Source organism: Saccopteryx leptura, chromosome 4, assembly GCF_036850995.1.
Source record: "Saccopteryx leptura isolate mSacLep1 chromosome 4, mSacLep1_pri_phased_curated, whole genome shotgun sequence".
NCBI classification, from domain to species: domain Eukaryota; kingdom Metazoa; phylum Chordata; class Mammalia; order Chiroptera; family Emballonuridae; genus Saccopteryx; species Saccopteryx leptura.
Window position 1 is genome coordinate 144046621 of NC_089506.1, and position 25332 is coordinate 144071952.

The following is a 25332-nucleotide window of genomic DNA, read 5'->3' on the forward strand; positions in this document are numbered from 1 at the left end:
GACTACAGTATTGGAGAATGATTCGGCACAGGGGTTCCAGTGGCCGTCCCCCACAGTGCCTCTTCCTGGGCCTTCAACTTTACACTTTCCTCATGCAACTCCAGTCCTCTCAGCTCTCCCTCCACCGGAGCCCCAGGTAAGTGGTTGTGAGCGAGATTTTCTATGTGAGTCCTTTAAGATGTATCCTGAGTCTCAGAAAGCCCAGTCTCTTTCTTGCAGACAGAAACCTGGCTCTTTTCACTGCCAAATGCTGTGTGGGTGCATCTTCTATCTAGGCTATGGGGCTCTAGGCTGGGGCTCCAGACCTGGAGCTGAGCACCCACCCTTCTTAGGGTAATCCTCCCACAGTGAGTCCCTTCAGACCCTCAGCCACTGCTCACTTCTGGGAGCCGGGCAGCCCTTTCCACGTCTCTGCCCTTACTACCAGTCTGGGTGTGGCTTCTTCTGTGATCCTTGGTTATAGTGTCCTCTTCCTTTAGTCCAAATTTGGTTTTTCAAGATGATTGTTCTTAAATTAAGGTGTAATCCAATTTGGTCCTGGGAGGTGGCAGTTGGAATTTTTGCCTACTCTGTCGCTATCCTGGACTCCTCTAAACTGCATTATTAAGATTTCCAACTGAGAAAATTACTTTCCAATTGATACACTCTTTCTTTAGACATAAACCTATCTAAAAATTATTCTATCTTTTGATACATAAATATCACTGATATGGCTATAACATGTCTACCTTATACATGAGAACCAATTCATATCTAAGTTCAAGATGAGAGGACAACTCATTTCTTCTATCACGTTCTGATGTTATCAAACATTCCATCTCTTAAAGTATTACCCACCCCCTGCCACCTACAAATAACATGTGTTAAGTAGTATGGTGGAGGTCAGTGCCACTGTTACGGGAGCACTCCAAGAAAGGGAGTAATTAAATCTACATAGGAGAGCTGGGAATGACTAGTTCACAGACATGACAACAGAACTAGGCTTACAAGGTTAAAGAAGTATCCCTCTGTCAGACAAAAAAGGAAAATAAGTTTAGACATATATAATACTTAGACATACAAAGAGAGCAAATGGCATAATCCATGAGCAGTTCCACATGGCTATTTTGGTTGGATTCCATGCAATGGACTTTTCTGCAGGTACTTAGAATTCTAATAAGCCCAGTCACCCTGGTTAAAAACTTAAGTAGAGGGATAAAAGTAACTGGAATCAAAAAATTAAGTTATAAATCAACTAAAATATGTAGCGTGAACTAAACCAGCTTTGAAAACAAAAGTAAAAAGAATTAAGATTTTTTAAAGAGAAAATAAGGAATTACACGAGATTAGTAATTATCTCCACAAGGAAAGTCTCAGACAGAAAGATAAAACTTAGGTGATTATGTGAAGATATGATAGAAATAATGGGTATAATTATTTGTCGGAGAAACTAAGCAATAAGGAGAAAATCTGATGGTTACTACAAAAAAACTATTTTTTATAAGGGGGAAAACATGCATGTGTAAGGCAAATGGAAGGAACCAATATTAAAGAGGTGCTGAATAGTCTAGAAAACAGTTAACTGTGGGAATTTAATCACTTAATCAAAAATAAATAAAACCAAAGGTTTAAGCTGAAAATAAACTTTATAAAACCCTGTCATACTGCCAGTCCAGGCGGTGGCACAGTGGATAGAGCATCGGACTGGGATGCGGAGGACCCAGGTTCGAGACCCCGAGGTTGCCAGCTTGAACATGGGATCCTCTGGTTTGAGCAAAGCTCACCAGCTTGGACCCAAGGTTTCTGGCTCGAGCAAGGGTTTACCCGGTCTGCTGAAGGCCCATGGTCAAGGCACATATGAGAAAGCAATCAATGAACAACTAAGGTGTCACAATGAAAAATGGATGATTGATGCTTCTCATCTTTCTCTGTTCCTGTCTCTCCCTATCTATCCCTCTCTCTGACTCTCTCTGTGAAAAACAAACAAACAAACAAACAAAAACCTGTCCTACTGAATTAAAACACAAATAGGCATACAAATGTCTGAAGTTTTAAAACTGAGTAGTCAAAGTTTGAGAGATCTTAAAGATTAACCACACCAAGGTCAGGATCTCAGCAATATGACTGAGGGGAGGTCCAGAAGTTTGAAAAGATAGATCTGATGAACTTATTCATGTGGATGACTGACAGACCCAATCTGGGTTTCTAAAAATGACTACTTCCAGTGGGTTCTTTAATAGGATCAAGGGCTGTCTACATTTAATCCAGGAGAGAAATTCTCACATATAATGTCTCAAGAGCATAAAGCAATCATGAATAAAGCAAAGGAATTCCTGACCACAGACCACCTCTAGAATCCCATGGTTGATTGTATCTGGTTTTATAACATAACTCCAACTCTTATAAACACTGTAAACAGGCCTGAAAACAAGAAAAGGAGGCCTTTGCTAAATAAAAGATTTTGATGGGAAAGCAGCTAAAGAATATGTGTAAGGTCACCTATATAGACATTGGTTTTATCATATGAAGTCACAGATATTTACTGTTTTGACCTACAAAATGGCAATTTTATACAGTTCAAATCCATACTATATATAGCATTATATTTAAGGTAAAATGAGCGAAAGGAAAACATAAAAACATAATTATCAACAACTATGGTTTTGAACTGAAGTACATAGGTTTTCAAATTTAATTGATCACAGAATTAGTTTGGTTTGCCAGCATCAATGTTTCATAATACAAAAGTACATTTTTAATTTCTTTCAAGTAAAAACCCAAGCAGACGTTTTGTTACTTTCCAAACTATGAACAAGAAATTTAATGTACTTTAAGGTAAATAATTAGACCTACAATATAGTAGAATGCATGAATTTCACATAACTATATTCAAAAACAGCAGCACTAGGCTTTTATCTGGAGATGATGTTAGAAAGCCATTTTTTCAGAGTTTGGATAAACTTAGAAATAAACTTAAGACAACTCCCTCAATATAAACTGATAAGACAAAGTGGAAGAACCACAACAAATAGAGGGCAAGAATACTTTTTCAGTAGAAAAAAGGCATTCTAATTAAATAAAATCACAAAGCACTTTAACATATTAATGTTAAAACTACTAGTTGTGTATTTTAAAAAAATAATTTTCCAGCACAGTAGTTGAATGAATTATGCAATATCTCACTTAAAGTTATACCATGCAGTTACTAAAATGCTGATGAATAAAAAAAAAATTTTTAAAGATCTTAACAAGCAACTTCATCCTATCCAAGATACGAATAAATGTTTCATTATAGTACTAATAGTAACAAACAAAAGGTACAATGGAAGAAGGCATCCCTACATTCTGCCATTCTTCCTTAATTGTATTTTCGGACATAGAAAATCTCCCTACAGATAGATCTATATGCAAAGAAGCTATTAGTCAAAATGAAGAAATCTATACTTGACATTTACAAATCATTTTGTTCAGACCAATTCCATCCTATTCCTCAATCTTCACTTCCTCTATAAAACCTTCCTTGCTAAAAAAAATATTCATAACTCCAAAATGGCCTTTCTCATATTCACTGTAACCACTAATTTAATGGTCTCATCCCACTAAAACTGTATTCATCTAATTTCTCCAGCCCCATTCCCATTACCAGAAAAGTGCTTAGCATGGTAGGTTTTCAATACAAGTTGAATATTTACCTTTTAGATGAAATTAAAGGATAAAGCATAAATATGCTCACTGTTCACTACATTCAAGTTCATACTGTGTGGCAAGCAATAAACTTTAGCATGAAAAAGAAAATTATTCCCTTCAGGATGAAAAGACATTATACATTCTACATATCTCAGAAAAAGAGGCCTATTTTGACAAGATAATCCTCTCAATTTAAAGTAATTGGTATTTGTGTTAAAATACTTTCTTTTAAACAAACTAAAATTTACAACTTTGTTAAACTCGGTAATAAAGCTTTATTAGACAAATTTAAAATAAAAAATTTAGCTTAACTCTATAAACTTTAAACCTTATCCAAAAGCCAAGAAATTTTATGCGCACCCCTAAGGTTAACCACTATTGCTCACAAAAATCAGGGGCTATTTTATCACTTCTATTCGTTTTGAAATATCCCCTAATTTTTGTGAGCAGTATATTAGAAAGTTGCATTCATTATGACTATTTAATATGTTGAATAATTAAACACACTGCGGTCACAGTGCTTCTGCCACTATACAGCAATTAGACAAGCACTCTCTGGACCTCACTCTTTATAAAATGACAAGTCGGCAAATGATCGCCAAATCTTAAAAAGTCTTGTTTATTATTGCAACATTTTAATTAAATACACAATAGATTGTTTGCCTTCACATGTTTACCATTTGTAACTCACCATCAAATCCTGTAATAGGTAGTTAATTGCTAATTGGGGTGAATAATCATCCCTTCCTTAAGGGTTAAATGAACTAACATTTACAGGAGACCTGAATGGAAATCAGAGCTCCAAGTTAATGTAAAGTACACCTAGCCCACTGCCCAGTATTCTCAACTCAATTAGTAGTTTGTGGAAATTTCCTCAGGAGATTTGTGAGTGAGTGGCAATAGTTCTATAGTTTTTTTTGTTTTAATTTATTTCAGATACTAAGCTATTTCTCTCTTATTAAATGGTTCATTTTCTTTCTGATCTGAAAAAATTTTAGCAGCCATCAAGAAAAAGAATTATAATGAATGACCATAAATAGTACTTCTGATATGAATGATTGAGAAGCTCTGTATTAAAAAATCAAGAATAAGAATGTTAACTGAAGTCAAATTAGAAGTTTTAGTCTTAAAGATCGAGTTCTCAGGTAAAAGTATGACTTATATTACAATGAACGTTACCAAAGATTTCTCATCTGTCCCTCTTGATTAGAAAACTTACTTTGTTGACAATTAATTCTAACTCCAATTACCCAGATTCTCTTCTACTTTCTTCTTTGCTTTACAGATTGGATTAGGAAAAGAGTGATATATTTAATATAAAACATCTGATCTACTGAAAGAACTAAGCTGTCTAGTGATAAATGATACAGTGAGGCTTCACTGGCTTAAGGTTAATTAATCTCACAGGGCAAAGGAGGAGGGAGGTAGTAAGCACAAATTTAAACATAAGTTAGATTCTACTAATAAATTTAACCAGTAATAAAAACAAAACTTCTGAGGAAAAAACATCATGATTCTCTCTTGAGAAACACTGTATTAAAAAGAATAATAATTCTAATCATGAAACACTTATATTAAAAAAAAAAAATTCTAATCATGAAACACTTATATTTAAATACATATGTTCATAAACCATAAAAAAAAATGAAACCATTTTCTTTCTTTCTTTTTCTTTTTTTAAGGTGAGAGGAGGGAAGATAGCGAGACAGACTCCCGCATGTGCCCCAACCAGGATCTACCCAGCAACCTCATCTAGGGCTGATGCTCAAGTACCGAGCTATTTTTATGCCCGTGGCTGTCGTGGTCAGACCAAGCAAGCTATCATTAGTGCCCAGGCCAATGCTTGAACTGATCGAGCCACTAGCTGTGGGAGGGGAAGTGGGAGAAAAGGGGGAGAGAGTAGGGAAGAGAAGGAGATGGTCATTTCTCCTGTGTGCCCTGAGAAGGAATCGAACCCAGGAAGAACATATGCTGACATTCTATCCACTGAGCCACCAGCCAGGGCCACCATTTTCTAACCAATCATTTATACTCACCATAAAAATGGCCAAAGCCTTCTTACATTATAAAAATACTCAAAAAACATTCAATGAAGTAAATGAGGTTTTGGTGTAGCAAAACCCCCCAGTATGATTTATTTCAGGTAACAAAAGCAGGAAACTATGTGTGACATTGCTTTTTCTATGTGGGTCATTGCATTCGAGCAAACAATGACCATCAACAGGTTAAAGATAACAAAAATCACCTAAACACTGTGCAAAGGGCAGGCATAGATAATGATATAAAAAATAATCCAGATTAACATTTCAAAAGGTGTATACTACTTATCACAAAGATAAAGTTATTAAACTATTTAAAAAAGAAAAACAGCCATAGCTTTTGTGACATTAACTGATGGCAGTCTATAAAGTCAAATATTTAGAAAATGGAATAGAACAGTTTGTTGAAGGTTCCTTCTTCATTAAATCATTTCTACTGGTGGAGAAAAGTTTCCCTTTCTCTTTTCAATGTCCCTTAGTATTTCCATCTCATCTCTTCTTCACAATCCAAATTTCTCCACTTCCAAGAACCTATTGTAAAGACCCATCATTATCATCTACAGCATCTATTTTTTCTATAAAGGAGCTTCATAATAAGTAAAATAAGGTGAAAGGAATTTGAAGAAATTCTTGTTGTGACTTGCAGTAGCAGTGGCAGAGTTTCTGGCATCTGAGTTAGAAAAGCCAACAAATAGTGCTATATATGACAGTAATAATTTCTCTAACACTATCCAAGATGTTAGGAATTAACTGGATTGGCAAGGATTGTCTAGAAATATAATCAGTAACTATAATATTATTTCTACAAGAAAATATTTTTTAAATTCAATCTTTTCGCAAGTTGAAACTTATCAAAGATAAACAATAAGACTGGCGAACAGTATAGTGTCCAAACAGCCAAGGTTAAAGTCAAATTCCACTAAGCTATATGACTTTGGATGGGTTATTCTAATTTTGCTGTGCCTCCTTTTCTACATCTGTAAAATATGACCCAGAAATTCCAACTGTAGCTATTTATCTGAAGAACTCTAAAACACTAATTTAAAAAGATATATATATCCCTATGTTCACTGAAGCATTATTTACAATAGCCAAGATTTGGAATTAACCTAAATGTACATCAAAGGATGACTGGACAAAGAAGATGCCGTGTACACACACACACACACACACACACACACACACACACACACAATGAAATATTACTCAGCCATAAAAAAGAATGAAATATTGCCATTTGTGACAACATGGATGAACTTAGGGTATTATGCTAAGTGAAATAAGTCAGGCAAAGAAAAATACCATATAGTTTCACTTATATGTAGAACCTAAAAAAAGGAACTAGATGAACAAACAAAACAAACAAATTCACAGATACACAGACACATTTTGTTGATTGCCAGATTATGGGAGGAGGTTCAGAAGAATGAATGAAAAAGGTGAAGGAATTAAGATGTACAAATTGACAGTTACAGAGATATAAAATATAGCCTAGAAAATATAGTTAATAATATTGTAATAATTATGCACGGTGTCATATAGGCACTAGACTTACTGGGGTGATCACTTTGTGAGTTATATAAATGATTAATCACTATGTTGTACACCTGAAACTAATTAATATCGTATGTCAACTGTAATAGAAAAACACATTAAAATAAATTTTAAAAAAGATTTAAAAATCCCCAATATTGAACTACTTCATAAAGATTTAAATAAGTAATATAAGTAGACTAGATATAAACATAAATGTAAATGTAGCTGTTGTTAGTAAGGAAAAGTGAAATTCAAATTCTTACTCATCCAACATACTTTTACTAAAAGGCCTAGTCCAAAAAGTTCTTTATGAAACTCTTCCTGAACTTAATACAAATTGAATAGCCCCTCCTTTGTCCCCTCAATGTACATGCAACTAAATGTACATTAATTATATTCACAAATGCACATTTTCAGAATTACAGAACCTTGAGTCAAACTACAGAGGTCATCCACTTCTAGTTCAAGCACAGTGTTTATTCAAGCTACATATTCATTATACTATCTAGTTCAAGCCATATATTAACTGTACTTCTCCCAAAGTCACTTTTAATAAACGCCTGCATGAGCACATTGGTTTTCACATCTAAAGATATAAATAATAAAAAAAACATTATAATCAGATATTAAGATCTTGAGTCTCAATATCAAAGTATCAAAAGTTGAAACTGTTTTGGGTTTTTCTAAATCTTTTATGTCCAAAATAAGGAAGATATTTAATCTATTTTAACAATAGAATTACCAAGTGTGTTTTATGTAAGAAAATTATATGACTGTAATATCAGGGTATTCTGAGTGGTATAGTCTTTCAAGAAATGTAGTAATTTAAAAAACAAAATATGTAGCACAAAAATGCAAATTATGAAATAAAATATAATATCACCTACTATCTTAGGGGTTTTTTACAACATATTTCTATTATTTTCCTGTTCACTGTTTAGAAAAATGATAATATATAACTTTAGCAAAAGATTTACTACAATAAATTATTAGAGTACAGTTCATAAATATGTACTCATAGGTAACAGGCATATACACAGAACATATATATATATTCCAATGTCACCTCCTTGAGGCTTTCTCCAAATGTTCTATTTAAATAACCATCTCAATCATTTTCTATCCCTTACTGTGCTTTACCTCTTTGTTTCATTTACCTTGACTAACACATATTATGTCTCATGTGATTATCATCAGACTGTCCCAATAAAAGGACTGCCTTTGTTTTATAAACAGTTATACCCTGTTGTCAAAAACAATATCTGACATATAGATTGCACTTAAAAAAGAATCATTTCAATCCAAATCAACACAATATTTATTATAGGACTGACAATTTACAGACAAGTTTATTTCTTCAAAGTTCCTTTGGAGCAAGTTGTACATTCTTGATTTTGTAACATGGGCAAAACCATGGCACACCAGTAAAAATATAACAAATTCTCTCTTGCTCTCTTTTATTTATTTATTTATTGTGAGAGAGAGACACACACAGAAGGGAGAGAAGGTGAGAAGCATCAACTTGTTCCCACTTTAGTTGTGAACTGACTGCTTCTGAAAGGAGGAGGAGAGAGTGAGAAGCATCAACCTGTAGTTGTACATTGAGCTTCTCGTATGCGGGGTGGCGGCGGCATTGTTCTCTTGCTCAAGCAAGCAGCAACCTTCGGCTTTTCACTCCAGCGACCTCTGGGCTCAAGCTGGTGAGCTTTGGGATCATGTGGATCAGGGGTCCCCAAACTTTTTACACAGGGGGCCAGTTTACTGTCCCTCAGACCATTGGAGGGCCGGACTATAAAAAAAACTATAAACAAATCCCTATGCATGCTGCACATATCTTATTTTAAAGTAAAAAAACAAAACGAGAACAAATACAATATTTAAAATAGAGAATAAGTAAATTTAAATCAACAAAATGACCAGTATTTCAATGGAAACTATGCTCCTCTCACTGACCACCAATGAAAGAGGTGCCCCTTCCAGAAGTGCGGTGGGCCGGATAAATGGCCTCAGGGGGCTGCATGCGGCCCGTGGGCCATAGTTTGGGGACCCCTGATGTGGATGATTCCCCCGCTCAAGCTAGCAACCCCATGCTGACCAGCCACACTCAGAGCTAGCAACCTCCCTCGAGGTTTTAAACCAGTGACCTTAGCATTCCAGGTAAACACTTTATCCACTACACCACAACAATTCAGGCAATAAATTCTTCCTTAGAAATGAACATTTTATATTATCTTCTGATTTTTCTAAAATCAACTAAATTTGCTTTTAAGCTTTTATGCCAGAGCAAATAAAAGAACCAAGTTATTTAAAAAGTGGACCAAAACCCAAAGTATCAACTGGTCTTATGATTTAACCTGAATCAACCCAAAAACTAACCAAGAGATTATTCTCTACTCTTACTTGACTAAGCCTCTTTTGGAAAGAAGTATTAAATGAGCAAAGTCAGAGGAGAAGTAAAGATCTGAGAAGAAACCCAAATAACAGCCCCAATGTGATGAACTAATGAGGCCTGACCAGAATCCATCCTTCAAGTTCCACATGTCCATTCACCAAAATAGAGCACATTCTGGGCCATAAAACACCTTACCAAATTTCAAAGAACAGAAATCACACAATGCCTGCTCTCAGATACAACAGAACTAAAATATAAATCAAGAACAGAAAGGTAACTGGAAAATCACAAATTATGTGGAGATTAAGCCTTTCTAAGTACCACATGGTTCAAAGAGAAAATCTCAAGAAAAATTAAAGGTGAAAGAAAAAACACAACTTATCAAAATTTATGCAATTCAGCAAAAGTGTTGCTTCGAGGGAAATTTATAAAATTGAATGCATATATTAAAAACCATTTACAATCAATCACCTAAGGTACCACCTTAGGGAACTAGAAAAAGAGCAAATTAACTCAGAAGTAGCAGGAAAAAGAAATAATAAGAATTAGAGAAAAATTCAATAAAATTGAAAACAGGAAATCAATATAGAAAAATTAAGGAAACCAAAAGCTGGTTCTTTGAAACGATCAAATAAAATCAATAAGCCTCTGGCCAGAAAACCTAAGATAAAACAGAAAGACACAAATTATTACTATCAGAAATGAAAGAGGGTACATCACAGATCCTGTGGGCATACGGCTCATAAAGGAACACTATGAACAACTCTATGCTCACAATTTTAATAACCTAGGTAAAATGGACCAATTCCTTGGAAGACACAATTTGCCAATACTGACACAAGAAACAGACAATCTGAATAGGTCTTTACCTATTAAAGAAATTGAATCAATAATTAATAACCTTACAAACAGAATGCACCAGGCCCAAATGGGTTCACTGGTGAATTCTACTGAACAGTTAAGGAAGAAATTATACTAATTCTCTATACTGTAGTCTCTTTCAGAAGATAGAAGCAGAGTAATAACTTCCTAACCAATTCTATGAGTCCAACATTACCCTAATACCAAAACCAGGCAAAGACATAACCCCCGCCAAAAACAAACAAACTATCAACCAACATCTTTCATGAATATAAAATGCAAAAAATCCTAAACAAAATATTAGGAAATCAAATCAAACAACATTTATAAACAATTATACATCCTAACTAAGTGAGATTTATTCCAGGTATTCAAAGCTAGTTCAACATCCAAAAATCAATTAAAGTAACCCACCATATCAACAAACTGATTACCAGTTTGATAATCATGTCTGATTATCAGTAAGCACAAAACCTCCAATATCTTCATCAAAAAAATGTCTAAATTACAGTTCTCTCAAAGTGTGGTAAAAGAGCCACCAGTTTCAGACTTCACTATAAAACTCATTAAAGATAAGATTCTAAAACTCCACCCACCAATAATGGGGCCTCGATAAGCATTTTTAATCAAACACCATAAGTGAATCCTAAGGAAACTCAAATTTGAGAACTAGTGTCTAACCCACTTTTCAAAATTCAGCTTAAGGAACCTAAGTTAAGCTCCCTCTCCAGTTAGAATTAATTTCTTTCCTCTGTACTCTTTGAGCATATTACATGCATTTCCCCTATAACGCTTACTCCAGCCTGACCAGGTGTTGGTGCAGTGGAGAGTTGGACTGGGACGTGGAGAACACAGGTTCGAAACCCCAAGGTCGCTGGCTTGAGCTCAGGCTCACCAGCTTGAGCGTGGATCACAGACATGCCCCATGGTCTCTGACTTAAACCCAAAGGTCACTGGCTTGAAGCCCAAGGTCGCTGGCTTAAGCAAGGGGTCACTAACTCTGCTAAAGCCTCCCAGTCAAGGCACATATGAGAAAGCAATCAATGAACAATTAAGGAGTTGCAACAAAGAATTGATGTTTCTCATCTTTTTCCCTCTCTGTCTGTCTGTCCCTGGCTGTCCCTCTCTCTGACTTTCTGTCTCTGTCAAAAACAACAACAAAAAACACTCCAATCTCTTCCCCATACCCCTTCTAACCTCCCAAAAGGAAAACTTTCTCATAAACTTTAATACAAAGATTTACAACCTCTTTTTCCCAACAGGCTATATATAGTTCAATCCCAATACTAAAAATTACCATAGGATGCTAATGATCAAAAGATCTACATGATTAAAGTTTGTCTCTAAGTTTCAATAGCTTTATTCTTTCAGTAAACTGTCTACAGACTATACATTTTCTCAACATTAAAGCAACAAGATAAAGAGTGAATACACAGTATTTTTAGTCTAGATCATAAGCCTGTTGTCATTTGCTCACAAAAAGAGAATCTTATTATATGGATAGGCATTTATTGCATTTTGGTCTACATAATGTATCAGAGAATAAGAGAACAGAGTGAGTTTATATTTATTAAAATAAAAATCAAATCAAGGTATCCCAAGGATTTGTTTTCCATTTTGGAGTAGTACTTAAGACATCAGTGAAAAACTTGGCCAAATATATGATGTATAAAAAAACAAAAAGAAGAATGATAAAAGAAATCAAACTTGATAAATCAACACGGGGAAAAAAAGTGGAAATCAAACTAAATCTTATTTGTCAAAAATATGTACCTCTTCTGAAAACAGTCCACAGTGAAGTCATAGAATCATAAATATGAATTAGGTGCTTTATTCCCATCAAGTCCCACCTCTCTTAACTAAGAGGAAAATATAACTCCTATTTTAAATTGGATGATTTTGCCAAATTCATATAACTAATAAATGGGCAGAATCTGGGTCTTTTGAATTCAAGTACCACATTGTTTTCATTATATCATTAGACCAACCAGAGCAAAAGTTTTCAATCCAACTAAGCTGAACCCTAAATAAATTCAATCCTTGTTAACTTCATGGTTATTAGTCAACCCTTTCTTTCAAAGGATTACAAGCATTGACCACACTTAAACATACAGACTTTATCAATTCCATAGCTGTAAAAACTAAAAGGGAAATAAGTAAATTAACTTAGAGATATAAGCAATACCAGAATGGAGAAAGTTAACCACCTGGACCCTGGTGCATCCTCCAGGTGGTGACATCCTCTTAAGTGATATTTTGAGAAACAGCATTAGTTTGTTTACCTTAGCTTAAAACAAAACTACTTTTGTTTTTTAGAGGGTTTCTACCTCTAGTATTGCAGAATACTGGAAATATGTTCATGTCCAACTCTCTGGGATAATAATAAATTCAAGGATTTTAAATACACTCTACCTTAAACTTTTAAGACCAAAGAGTCAAAAACAACTTAAATTTAAAAAATGGAGATCTGAGTTTTAATCCAGACTATGCTCACTACTGTTACTTTAGGTAAATCACTCCCTATTTCTAAACCTCAGATTCTTCCTTCTGTAATACTGGTGGTGGTGGTGGTGGTTGGGCAGTTAGAATAATTACTATCTTTAGTTCCTTCCTGTTTTACTGTTCCTTAATTGTGTTCAATTTCATTGATACGAAAGGAAAAAAATAATACCATATTATTCACTGAGGTTAACACACACACACACACACACACACACACACACCCCACACACAGTGCCCAAAAGAGTCGGAGGTTATTAGTAACAGCATAGTAGAGTGCACTAAGAACCACATTATTTGAAAGTTCTTTTGTTTCACATTCAGTTAAATCTCTACAAGTCATTCAAAAGTCAATCATCATATACAGCTGAACAATGTCAATATTGGTCCTGAAAAAGCATGGCAAACTGCGGCTAAATTCCAAGAAAGAACCCCCTCCAAATAAGGATTTGAAATCTTTTATAAAGTCAAGTAACTGACAATGTTGAATTTTACTAGACCCCTGTGATCTTGGAAAAGAGCAAAAGTTAAGAAATTCCCCCATCTTCACCCCACCCTTTTGTTTTGGAAAAAGGCTTTCTGCAAAGAACCACTGGTCCCCCTAGGACTTGGAATAAAGCTCTTGTTTACCTATGACAGGGCCAGACACAAACCTGCAAACTCACAGTCTTTGCTTTATAAATGACTAGCTGAACTGCCTGTCCCTGTAGATCAATTGAAATAAAATGTTTGTTACCCACATTCTGGTTAAGATCCTCTTCCCCCAAGTTCCTGAACGCTGGCCTACCCTTAGTCTGAAACAGCATACAGCTCCTTAACAGCTCCTTTATAAAATAGGCTGATCTGAGGGAAACATAATCTCTGATCTATCAGACCATAATACCCTTTCATCTCACTTCCCCACACTCGGTTCTTTCTAGCCTTGTTTACTCTCCGCTATAAAAGAAAAACCCCCTTTGCCTAATCTTTGAGACTCTTAACATGTCATGGTCAGGGCATTCTCCCTACTCTAATAGTCCCTTCCCCCACGCCATTGCAATATTCCTTTAGAATCAAGTCTCTCCTTACTAATTTCGGATTTTTTATTTGACATGCTTTCCAACTCCAAAAGGGCTTACTTTGAAAGATAAGCTGGCCTTGTCGTTTCTTTAAGTGATAGGTGTTTGTCCTCTACAATTTGAGGATCCGTTGTGTGCGCCTGGAAAGACTAAAGGCGTTTTTAAGATCTGAAGTTTTTGGCTATAGCCCGGTAGCTAAGAAGGGAGAGGAGGAGATGACCAACCAAGCAAGGTCAATTCTGGAACTCTCTGAGACGATCAACAGGCAAGGTCAACTCTGGGACCACATGCCATACACTGTGAATGGGCCACGAACATTTTGGCTACCTACTCTGAACTCTTAGAACTCAGAGTTGGGCAGTACAGGTGTTGCTTCCTCAGGGAGCCAGGCGCTCGGATGCTCCAAAGCAGGCGGTGGGTCCTGAGGTTCGGCTCATTTCATTGCTCCCCCCCGCTCCCATCCTCAGTTGGGCACTCAGCCGGCTCCCTTCACAGGACCCACCTCCGAAACTTTCCTCCCCACTGTTGTTACTCCAGCCCTCTCAGAAGAACTCACCATGGCGCCAAACACAAGTACTGAACCAGCCGCCCTGGACCGCGACCGTCTCGGACCGCCCGTCTCTAACCTGATGCCGGGAACCTCTGGACTGTGCGAGGGAAAGGGTTTTCCGGCTCTTCCGGAAGTCCTGCCTGTACGAAACAGGAAGTCCCGCCCCTCTCCTGAACGGCAGCGACCCCACGCCACGCAGAGGTGAGGTTACGCAAGACGTCCTCTACTGCCTCTTCCGTAGGTGCTAGGTTAGTCGCGGGAGGCGGAGCTGACCTTGAGAGCGTGGGGGAGGCGCAGGCGCAGCACAGGTAGGCGGGTGCCTCCCCATTGTGGCGCCTGAGAAGATCCTGAGGTAGGTTGGGTGGTTTGGGCAGGAGCGCATCCTCACTCTTGGTGGTGTTGGAGGCGCAGGTTGGTGAATGGGGTAGGAGCTGACTCTAGACCCAGAGGATGTAGTGAGGGATAAAACCTCAGGCTGAGACAGCACAGTAATCGCCTCAGCCCAGCCACACCCTCTATTTTCTGGGGTTTTCTACTGGCCCTTTTTGGGAGACGTTACAGATCTTAAAGAGACCTGTGTCATCTTCGCTGCCTGCTTTAATGGGTTCCAGCTCTCCCCTTCGACAAGACAGTGGAATTTGATTGTGAGAAGTTGCTTCACTATTCACGTATACCAGCTGAAGCCAGAACATCGACCAACAGCAGAGAAACTGGGAAGAGATATTCCGCCTATTTAATCCATCGCAATATGGACGATTTCCTTTTAGTTTAAATATATCGTCAGGTCGAAGATAGTGAAACTCCCACATATCTCTTAATTTTTAGTTTTTCCCCCCACAACCCGTGCCCATCAACTCCTCTGCCTTTTTATTTGGCTCTAATAAAACAGTACTGGAGCCAGGCTTGAAATGGATATGCAGAGCACCTTTATCTCAGAAATGAAGCTACAACTTCGGGATCCTTCCTTAAGTGGAGACCGTATCTGTAGTTTCATCTATGGGATCTCTTTTTGCCATAGTCTAGTTTTGTCATAAAGCTGGAATTAAGGAGGGAAATTAGGAAGCTTTAGACGTTAAGAAGGTTGGGCAGGCAGAGGTGGCTATGTTATGTTTCACCTTCCTTTTCAGATACCTAGAAAGCATGTTATCCAAGCTATAAATAAATATTCGAAAGATCCTGAGAATTGGAGTTCTGAGCCATCCAAAAGAAACATGCACAAGGAAGTTACATTATCCTAGAAAAGGGACTAGAGATTGAGTGTATGTGTTGGGTTGGGGTTATGTTTTGTGGATGGATAAATTTTGTAACAATAAAAATACAGGAATTCTAGATACTAGCATTGAAAACAGGTGAGGTGGGGCTGGGAAATTGTGAAAACAGATACTCCTGTGGATGAATCCAGAACTTCCCTGAGAGTTCCACCTCTGCTGTAGCCGGACAAGTTTGTAAATAGACAACCCCCGGGGCATGTGTACATGGTAAGTGGTAGAGAGGGATTGGAGTCTTCTGGTATATCTGGGAAGCAGCTGCTATCCTTGAGGAAGAAAAGGTGAAGAAGGAGAATGGCTATCAGTTTCAGTGACAACACATCTTGTGAAGTCTTACTCTCATTTCTGACACTGGTTCTTAACAGCTGTCCTAAAGCTGGCAAACTCACTGAGGTTCACAAAGTATATACTGTGTGACAGTAAGACTGGAATTAATGTCAGGGTGGAATCCATTCCTGCCCGAGTTCAACCATGAAAGGAAATCACAGCCATTATTTGTTATTTGCTTATTATTTTTAGTAGATCAAGGAGTTTTATGATCCTTATTTGGTGTATGGCAAGTTGATAACACTTGGTTAATATTTTTTAATGTTCTTATTTCTGTTATTTATTTAAAGATTAAAATGCATACATGTTTTGAGACATCATTTCCCAGTTCTTTTTTAATACCCTACAGAATATTGTAATGTTTTGTATAGGTTACATGCCTTGAAGAGAGAAAGATTTGCTTATTTCCATTACTTAAAATAGATGAGAGTCTTTGACAAAGATATAACAAAGGGAAGAATTATAAAAGGGAAAAAAGATGTGAATGGTGGAGTTTAAAAAGAAATTTGGTAGTTTTTGTCAGGGGAACTAGAAGTCCAGTCTTTGATGGAAGTCCTAGTTGCTTAATATTACTGCTTTGTAATCAGGACTTCCCAAGTGAGAACTGTTCTCAGATACAAGTGAAGAACCCCAACAAAAAGTTACCTCCTCCTTCAACATGGACACCAACCTGGAACATGTCCAACCAGTAAGACCTATCGCTTTTCCAAGTCCAGCTCCATATTCTTTGCAAAATGTTTTTCTGATGAGCTTCTCCTAAGAAATTTCTACTCCTTTTTCAAACAAATATGATTGTTACATGCTTTGTTATGCAGTGCCTTTTTGAACCCACCATGTATATTTTCCTAATTAGGCATAAACACCTGGTAAGCTAGGACTTACTTTTTATATTATTTACCCCCTTCCCTTAAGAAATACCATTTAAATAAATATTATGAACAAAAATGATAGTTGTAGCAATAATTAGGTAAAAAAATTAGGAACAATCTTTAATAATTAGAGATTGGTCAAATTCAATTATGTATATTAATGAAATATACTATAGCTATTTTTAAAAAGTCATTAGACTAGTCTCTAATGGAAAATGTTTATTTTCTAAATTAAAAGATGAGGATGCAAAACTGTGACCACTATGATTGCTTTGGTATGGAAAAAATTCTAAGCATGGAACAAGGAGTAAAAAAGGAAGTAACCAAAATATATAAATCACCACTTCTAGAATTACCACTCTAAAACAACCTTTCTGTGGGATAATCTTTTTTAATTTATTTAAATTTTTTTACTTAAGAACAGATGAAAGGAGCTTTTATTTATTTATATATGCTTTGTAACATATACCGATATTATTCTCATCTTCCTAATTTGGGACAAACATGTTCTTCAGAAGCAAATTGCAATTCTTTAATAATTTAGTAAGGTAGTCTTCCTCCAAACCTTTCCTTTTTTACTCTTACCATAGTTATATCAAGGACTATACCACATACCTGATTAATTGATGGAATCACTCCTATAATTTTTATACAGATTGTACAGTGCACATTTTTATGGTTCACTGACATCCATAAATGGGAACTTGATATCATTTGGTACCATTTTATATCAGGGAAGTCTTTAAACAACCACCAGCAAGATGTAAACATACAAAACCATAAGAAAGTACCTGTTTAAAAGGTAAATAAACTTTACTCATTCACTAAATATTATCTTTTTTCTTGGGGAAATGGTAGTAAATGAACAGACATGGCCCTTACTATAAGGGAGTTTACATATAAAAATACAAGATAGTAATAGCAGTAGGCAGGAAATTAATATAGATCACTATTTTAGATTCGATGACTAAGGAAAGCTTCTAAGAAAGTGCCATTTAAGCTGTTATTTTCCAGAATCCAGCTTTGCAGATTGGGTAAACCATTGCTTGAAGAGGGGACAGTAATACAAAATCCTAAGGCATGAACTAGCTTGATTATTTAAGGAACCAAAAGAAATTCTGCCTGCTTGGAGCATAGTGACTAAAAAGAAATTTGGGGGTAGGAAAGAGCTAAATTATGTTGGCATTGAAAGCCAGGAAAGGGTTTGGATTTTATTCTGTGTGATGGGAAAAGCATATTAACCTGAGGAAATGTACTTGGATTTAAGTCTACTATAATATTTGTTCTTTGTTTCATCTCTCCTATGTTGATTTTCTCCTTTTATGCCTTCTTTTAAATTGATTCTTATTAGTTCATTTCTCCCAGGCTCAAAAGGAGAAATGGACTAAGTAAAAATAATTTGTATTGTATCTCTTTCTGGGCAATGTAAGGAACTGAGAACACATCAACTTAATCTACCACCTCACTACATGTTATATATTGTGTATATTTAATATGTATTAATATGTTTCTAAGCCCTGGCCGGTTGGCTCAGCGGTAGAGTGTCGGCCTAGCGTGCGGAGGACCCGGGTTCAATTCCCGGCCAGGGCACACAGGAGAAGCGCCCATTTGCTTCTCCACCCCTCCGCTTCCTCTCTGTCTCTCTCTTCCCCTCCCACAGCCAAGGCTCCATTGGAGCAAAAATGGCCCGGGCGCTGGGGATGGCTCTGTGGCCTCTACCTCAGGTGCTAGAGTGGTTCTGGTCGCAACATGGCGACGCCCAGGATGGGCAGAGCATCGCCCCCTGGTGGGCAGAGCGTCGCCCCATGGTGGGCGTGCCGGGTGGATCCTGGTCGGGCGCATGCGGGAGTCTGTGACTGTCTCTCCCTGTTTCCACTTTCAGAAAAATGAAAAAAATATATAAAAAAAAATTAAAAAAAAAAAATGTTTCTATATTTACTCAAACATTTACTTCATTGTGCTACATGACTCCTTCAATTTGAGCTTCCATTTGGGATATTCCTTTCTAAAGAACATGCTTTATTTTAGTGCTTCCTTTTGTAACTGCTAGCAACAAATTCAATATTTCTATCCTGAAGCTATTTATTTCACCTTTAATTTGAAAGAACATTTTTACTGAATTAGCAATTGCCTATTTGGGGTTCTTTTGTTGTTGTTATTTTGTTTTGTTTTTTGTATTTTTTTGAAGTTAGAAGCAGCTGAAGCAGTCAGACTCCTGCGTGCGCCCCATCAGGATCTACCCGGCATGCCCACCAGGGGGCGATGCTCTGATGCTCTGCCTGTCTGGGGTGTTGCTCGGTTGCAAGAGCCATTCTAGGCCTGAGGTGGAGGCCATGGAGCCATCCTCAGCACTCAGGCCAACTTCGCTCCAGTGGAGCCTTGGCTGTGGGAGTGGCAGAGAGACATAGAGAGGAAGGAGAGGGGGAAGGGTGGAGAAGCAGAAGGGTGCTTCTGTGTGCCCTGATCAGGCCGATGCTCTACCGCTGAGGCAACTGGCCAGGGTAAGCAGCTGTTTTATACGATCATTTTGAAGATCAATTCTCTTGTTTCTGGCTTCCATAAGTTTTTTGAGAAATAGTGTCTTCTATTTTTGCCCCTTAAATACGTATTTAAAACTGAACAATGACAAAAATACTACATATCAACACCTAGAGAATGCAGCTAAAACAGTACTTATAAGGAAATTGAAAACTTTAAATATTTAAATTAAGAAAGACTGAAAATTAAAGAACTGATAATCTCTCCTAAACATAAGGGATTAGAAAAAGAATAAGGGAAATTAAATGAATGAAACAGAACGCAAATACTTAACACAAAGAGACAACAAAGTCAAAAGTTGTATCTTTTTGTACAAATTGCAAGATATAAAAACAGGAGATGTAAAGTACAGCAAAGAGAAGTATAGTCGATAATATTGTAATAACTATGTATAGTATCAAATGGGTACTAGACTTATCAGGGTGATCACTTTGTACATTATATAAATGTTTAATCATAAAGTTGTACACTTGAAACTAGTGTATGTCAACTGTAATTGAAAAAAATGTATTTTTTAATAATAGCTAACAAATCTTGACAAGGTTACCCAAGAAAGAAAGCAGAGACAAAGAATATTAGAAATGAAAATGAGACATTAGTACAAATTCTGTAAAGATTGAGGATATATCATTAACAATTTTGTTACAATAAATAGAAAAGTAAAAGTGAGATAGTTTTCAAAAGTCATGTAAGAAGAAATAGGATATATGAATGGTCTAATTACTATGTAAGAGATTGAATCAGTAGAAATTTTCCCCAAATGAAAACATGTTGCCCAAAGAGTTTACCAAACATTTAAAGGACAAATTTCTGCCTGACTGGTGATAGCACAGTGGATAAAGCATTGACCTGGAACACTGAAGTAGCCAGCCTGAGGTCGCTGGCTCTGAGCACAGGCTGTCACCGCAGGTCACTGGCTTGAGTTAGGGAGCATTCACATGATCCCAAAGCTTGCCAGCTTGAGCCCAAAGATTGCTGGCATGAAAAGCCCTAGGTTGCTGGCTTGAGCAAGGGTTCACTGGCAAAGCCCTGGTCAAGGCATGTGGGAGAAGCTCAATGTATAACTAAAGTGAAAGCAAATATAAGTTGATATTTCTCACCCTCTCCCTGTCTCTCACACTCTCAAAGAAAAATAAATAAATAAAATAACAAATATCAAGCTTACACAAGCATTCCAGTTTATAGAAAAAAGTAATCTTGACACCAAAACGATAAAGACAGTCCAGTCATATTCATGAAGATAGAGGCAAAAAGCCTAAAAATAACATAGTAGCAAACAGAACCCAGAAAATGTGTAAAAGAGATAATAAAACAAGTTGAATTTAACCCAGGAAGGTACTTTAGTATGTTAAAAGAGAAAAATTATAAGCTTTAGAAAAAAACATAGACATGGATTAAACCTTTTGCCAAAGTAGAATTGTGCATAACTTCCTTAAGTCCATAAAACATATAATAAACATTTAAAAATAACATTTTAGAATTAAGAACCAGTACCACAATGGAGATACCAGCCAGCATTAAAGGCTATAAAAACAAATAAAGGATATAAAGACTGGAAGTGAAAAAACACAATTTAGAGATTATTAAAATAAGAGCTTTGCAAGGATTCTGGATATATCATTATAAAAAAGTGAAGAACTACATACGTCTACTAAAAGGAGCTGTTAAAAATGATTTTTTTTTTAAATTACGTGAGAGGCAGAGAGACAGACTCCCACATATGCCCAACCAGGATTTAACCAGTAAGCCCCTTACCAGGCAATGCTTTGCCCATCTGGGGCCACTGCTCTGTTGCTTGGCAACTGAGCTAGTTGAGTGTCTGAGGCGAGGCTATGGAGCCATCCTCAGCACCCAGGGCCAAATTGCTCAAACCATTCAAGCAATGGCTGCGGGAGGAGAAGAGAGAGAAAAGGGGGAGGGAGAGGAATGGAGAAGTAGATGGTCGCTTCTCCTGTGTGCCCTGACTGGGAATTGAACCTGGGACTTCCACATGCTGGGGTGACGCTCTACTGCTGAGCCAAATGGCCAGGACAGAAAATGATTTTTTAACGGTACTGTTTATTAAATTGTTTTAAAAATATGAATTACATATGAGTAAATTTAAAATTATGGAAGACCTTTAAGAGGAAAATAAAATATTATTGAAAGGCATTAAAGAATATCTAATAAAAAGAAAAATATACCATGGTCAAGTTTTATCGAGAGATGCTAGAGTTAAGATGGCAAATCTCCCCCACACAGTGAAGGCAATTATATATAATTAAAAAGTCCAGATGAATTTTTTTCAGAAACTTGACAAGCTGATTCTGCAGTCTATATGAAAGAGCAAAGAGTCAAGAATTTAAAGATACTCCAGATTTAAGATGAAGAGAATTGACTTGTCAGATAGCAAGAATTATTTTAATTGTATCAATTGGGTGTTTATAATAGCCTAAAGAGGGAAACAACACAAATGTTTATTAACTAATCGAAGAATAAATAAAATGTGTATCCATATAGTGGTATGTTAGTTGGCTATAAAAGGGAATGAAGTACTGATTTCTTTGTGTGACGGGGATGAATCTTGAAAATGTGCTAAGTGAAAGAAGCCAGTCACACACAAAAAAGAAACATGTATTACATGATTCTATTTATGTGAAATTCCCATAAAAGAACATCTATAGAGATAGTAGATTAGTGGTTGCTTAAAGACACTGAGTTTTACAAAAATAGGGGCACAGAGTAGTGATAGGTAAAGGATATAGGGTTTTAGAGGTGATTAGGATGTTACAAAATTGTGGATATAAGTGAAGATACTGAAAACTATTTACAGTGGAATATAGGCCTAGAAATAGACGTACTCTTTGTTTTTAATTTTTTTATCTCGAGACTGAGACAGGAAGGAAGAGAGATGAAAAGCATCAAATTATAGTCTTGTCACATTTAGTTGTTCATTGATTGTTTCTCATATGTGCCTTGACTTGGGTGGGGGAGCTCCAGCAGAGCCAGGGACCCCTTGCCAAAGCCAGCAACCTTTGGGCTCAAGCCAGTGACCATGGAGTCATTTCTATGATCCCATGCTCAAGCTGGTGACACCAAGCTCAAGCTGACCACCCGTGTTCAAGTCAGCAACCTCAGGGTTTTGAAACTGGGTCTTCAGTGTCCCAGGTTGATGCTCTATCCACTAAGCCAGTGGTCCCCCACCTTTTTTGGGCCACGGACCTGTTTAATGTCAGAAAATATTTTCATGGACCGACCTTTAGGGTGGGACGGATAAATAAATCACGTGACCAAAACAAGCATCAAGAGTGAGTCTTAGATGGACGTAAGAGGGAATCTGGTCATTTTTAAAAAATAAAACATCGTTCAGACTTAAATATAAATAAAACGGAAATAATGTAAGTTATTTATTCTTTCTCTGTGGACCAGTACCAAATGGCCCACGGACCGGTACCGGTTCACGGCCTGGGGGTTGGGAACCACTGCACTAAGCTGCCACCTGGTCAGGTGAAGTAGATGTACTCTTACAGGAAATTTTATTTAAGACAGAAATGGCATTGTAGGCCATTGGGAAAAGCAAGAACATTCAATAAATGGTTCTGGATATCCATATGGAAGAAAATGAAATTTTACCTCCTTAATACCATACAGAAAAATCAGTTTCAGGTGAATTTAAGATTTAAATGTATCCCTGGCTGGATAGCTTGGTATGTTGGAGCATTATCCCCAAGTGCAGGGGTTGCAGGACCCCAGAGATTACTGAAAAGTATCCTGCTGGCCAAAGTTGGGACGATTTTAGTATCAGTAAGGACACACAGGTTCACTGAAATTCTGAAGTTCACCTGAGCACGTTGGAACATGTCAAATGCAATAGATTAGAACATACCAAATTGAATAATTTAATAATATCTTTAAATCCATGAGTTTATAATGATAATAAAGCTAACAAAACGCATCTACATTGTTCACAAAAATTAGGGTGTATTTTAAAATGAATATGAAGCGATAAAAGAAAGCATTTTTTTTATTAAATAAGAACATCAGAAAAGCAAACAACAAATCAAAGGAAGTTTGATTATGCAAATAAGATGCTAAACCAACTTTTACTTCATTGGTGAAAATGCACTGTACAAAAGGCTGGAAACTGGAGTGTCTGCACGTGCCCTGAGTGCCGAATTTTGTGAGCAGTGTAGTAGTCAATAAAGGAGGATGCTATGGAATTGATTCATTATTTTGAAAAACAGTTAAAAAACAAGTATTTGTCCTGCCTTTCCTTTCAGAACTGTACCAAAGGTAACTAAATAGTAAGTGAAGGAATGTTCTTTTATATACACATCTTAATAAATGAAGAAAATTTCCATTTTGAAATTCTTAATGAATAAATGGATTTATTCATTTTACATTAACATGACAAACAAGAAAACTATATGCTTCTTAATGAAAAAACACACCGTCACCTATTTAAAAATCTTGCCAAAAAAAATTGAACCTGGCCCTGGTCAAGTAGGTCAGTTGGTTAGAGTGTCAATCTGATACACCAAAGTTGCAGGTTTGATCCCAGATCAGGGCACATACAAGAATCAGCCAATGAGTACATAATTAAGTGGAACAACAATATATTTGTGTGTGTGTGTGTGTGTGTGTGTGTGTGTGTGTGTGTTCCTCTCTCTAAAATCAATTAATAAATACAATATTTAAAAAAGTGAACCTGATACTAGGATATATAGGAAACATGTTAATCAGTGTTGCTCTATTCAATTGGTAAAATTAAATCTATGGAAAATCATTGGACAAATTAATTTTAATCAACAGCTTAGAGGAGAGGGAGAAAGAAGATAGAGAAAATTGTAGATTAAAAGAGGGTTAGTTAAAAGACATATGAATCAATGTGTGAGCTTATATTATCTATTACTGTATGACAAGTTAGTTTAACACTAAAAATATTTATTCCATAGTTTCTGAGAGACAAATCCAGGAGTGGCTTAGTTAAGTATTCTGGTCCAGGGTCTCACGAGTTCGCAGTCAGGTGATTGACTGGATTGCATTCTTCTGAAGAACATAGAAGTCAGGTGATAGAAAATGCATTTCCAGGATGGCTCACTCACAGGGCTTCCTGAGTGTCTTTACAACCTGTCACCTGGCTTTCCCCAGAGCAAGTGACCCGAGAAAGAGAAGTCAAAATCTCTCAAATCAAAATATTACTTCTGTATTCTATTAGTCCCACAGATGATTCCTGATACAGCGTGGCAGGAAACTAGACAAAAACATAAATACCGCAATTTGGCCTTCAAAAATTCACATTCTTCTCATATGCAAAATATATTCAATCCTCTCTCAAATTCTCCAAACAATCACCCCATTATAGCATTTGAAAAAGTCTAGAAATCTAAATCAAGTCCAAGTAAGGATGAGGCTTTTTAGTTGTACTTCCTTGCGCACAGCTCCTTAAATCGAGTTCCTCTTAATAAGAGAACATGTTAACTAAAGACATGCAGCATTTGCTTCCACACCTAACGTGAAATGGGTAAGATAACCGTGTATAATGGAAAAATGGGGATGAGGAACACAACATTTACAGAAACTTGGAAGTTAACCGGGGCAACCTGATGGGTAGTTCCTTGATTCAAGTTCAAAGCCTGCGAGTAATTCTCCGTGGCTTTTAGCTTTGCCTTCTAGTCTCTTGGATCCACTGACTGCATCATCCTCCCTTTTCCATGTTGACAGATGTGTGATTTTCTGTCTGTAGCAAC

General features: G+C 36.7%; 1 protein-coding gene across 2 annotated transcripts in view; it reads right to left on the reverse strand.

The window, feature by feature from the left end:
- TMEM161B (transmembrane protein 161B) overlaps window positions 1-14729 on the reverse strand; it is an 89062-nt gene extending 74333 nt beyond the window's left edge. For both annotated transcript variants that reach the window (XM_066381803.1, XM_066381805.1), the window contains exon 1: window positions 14608-14729. In XM_066381803.1, the coding sequence (XP_066237900.1) occupies window positions 14608-14610 (3 nt within the window). In that variant the 5' untranslated portion in view covers window positions 14611-14729. The remainder of the gene's footprint in view (window positions 1-14607) is intronic.
- Window positions 14730-25332: the final 10603 nt, after the last annotated feature.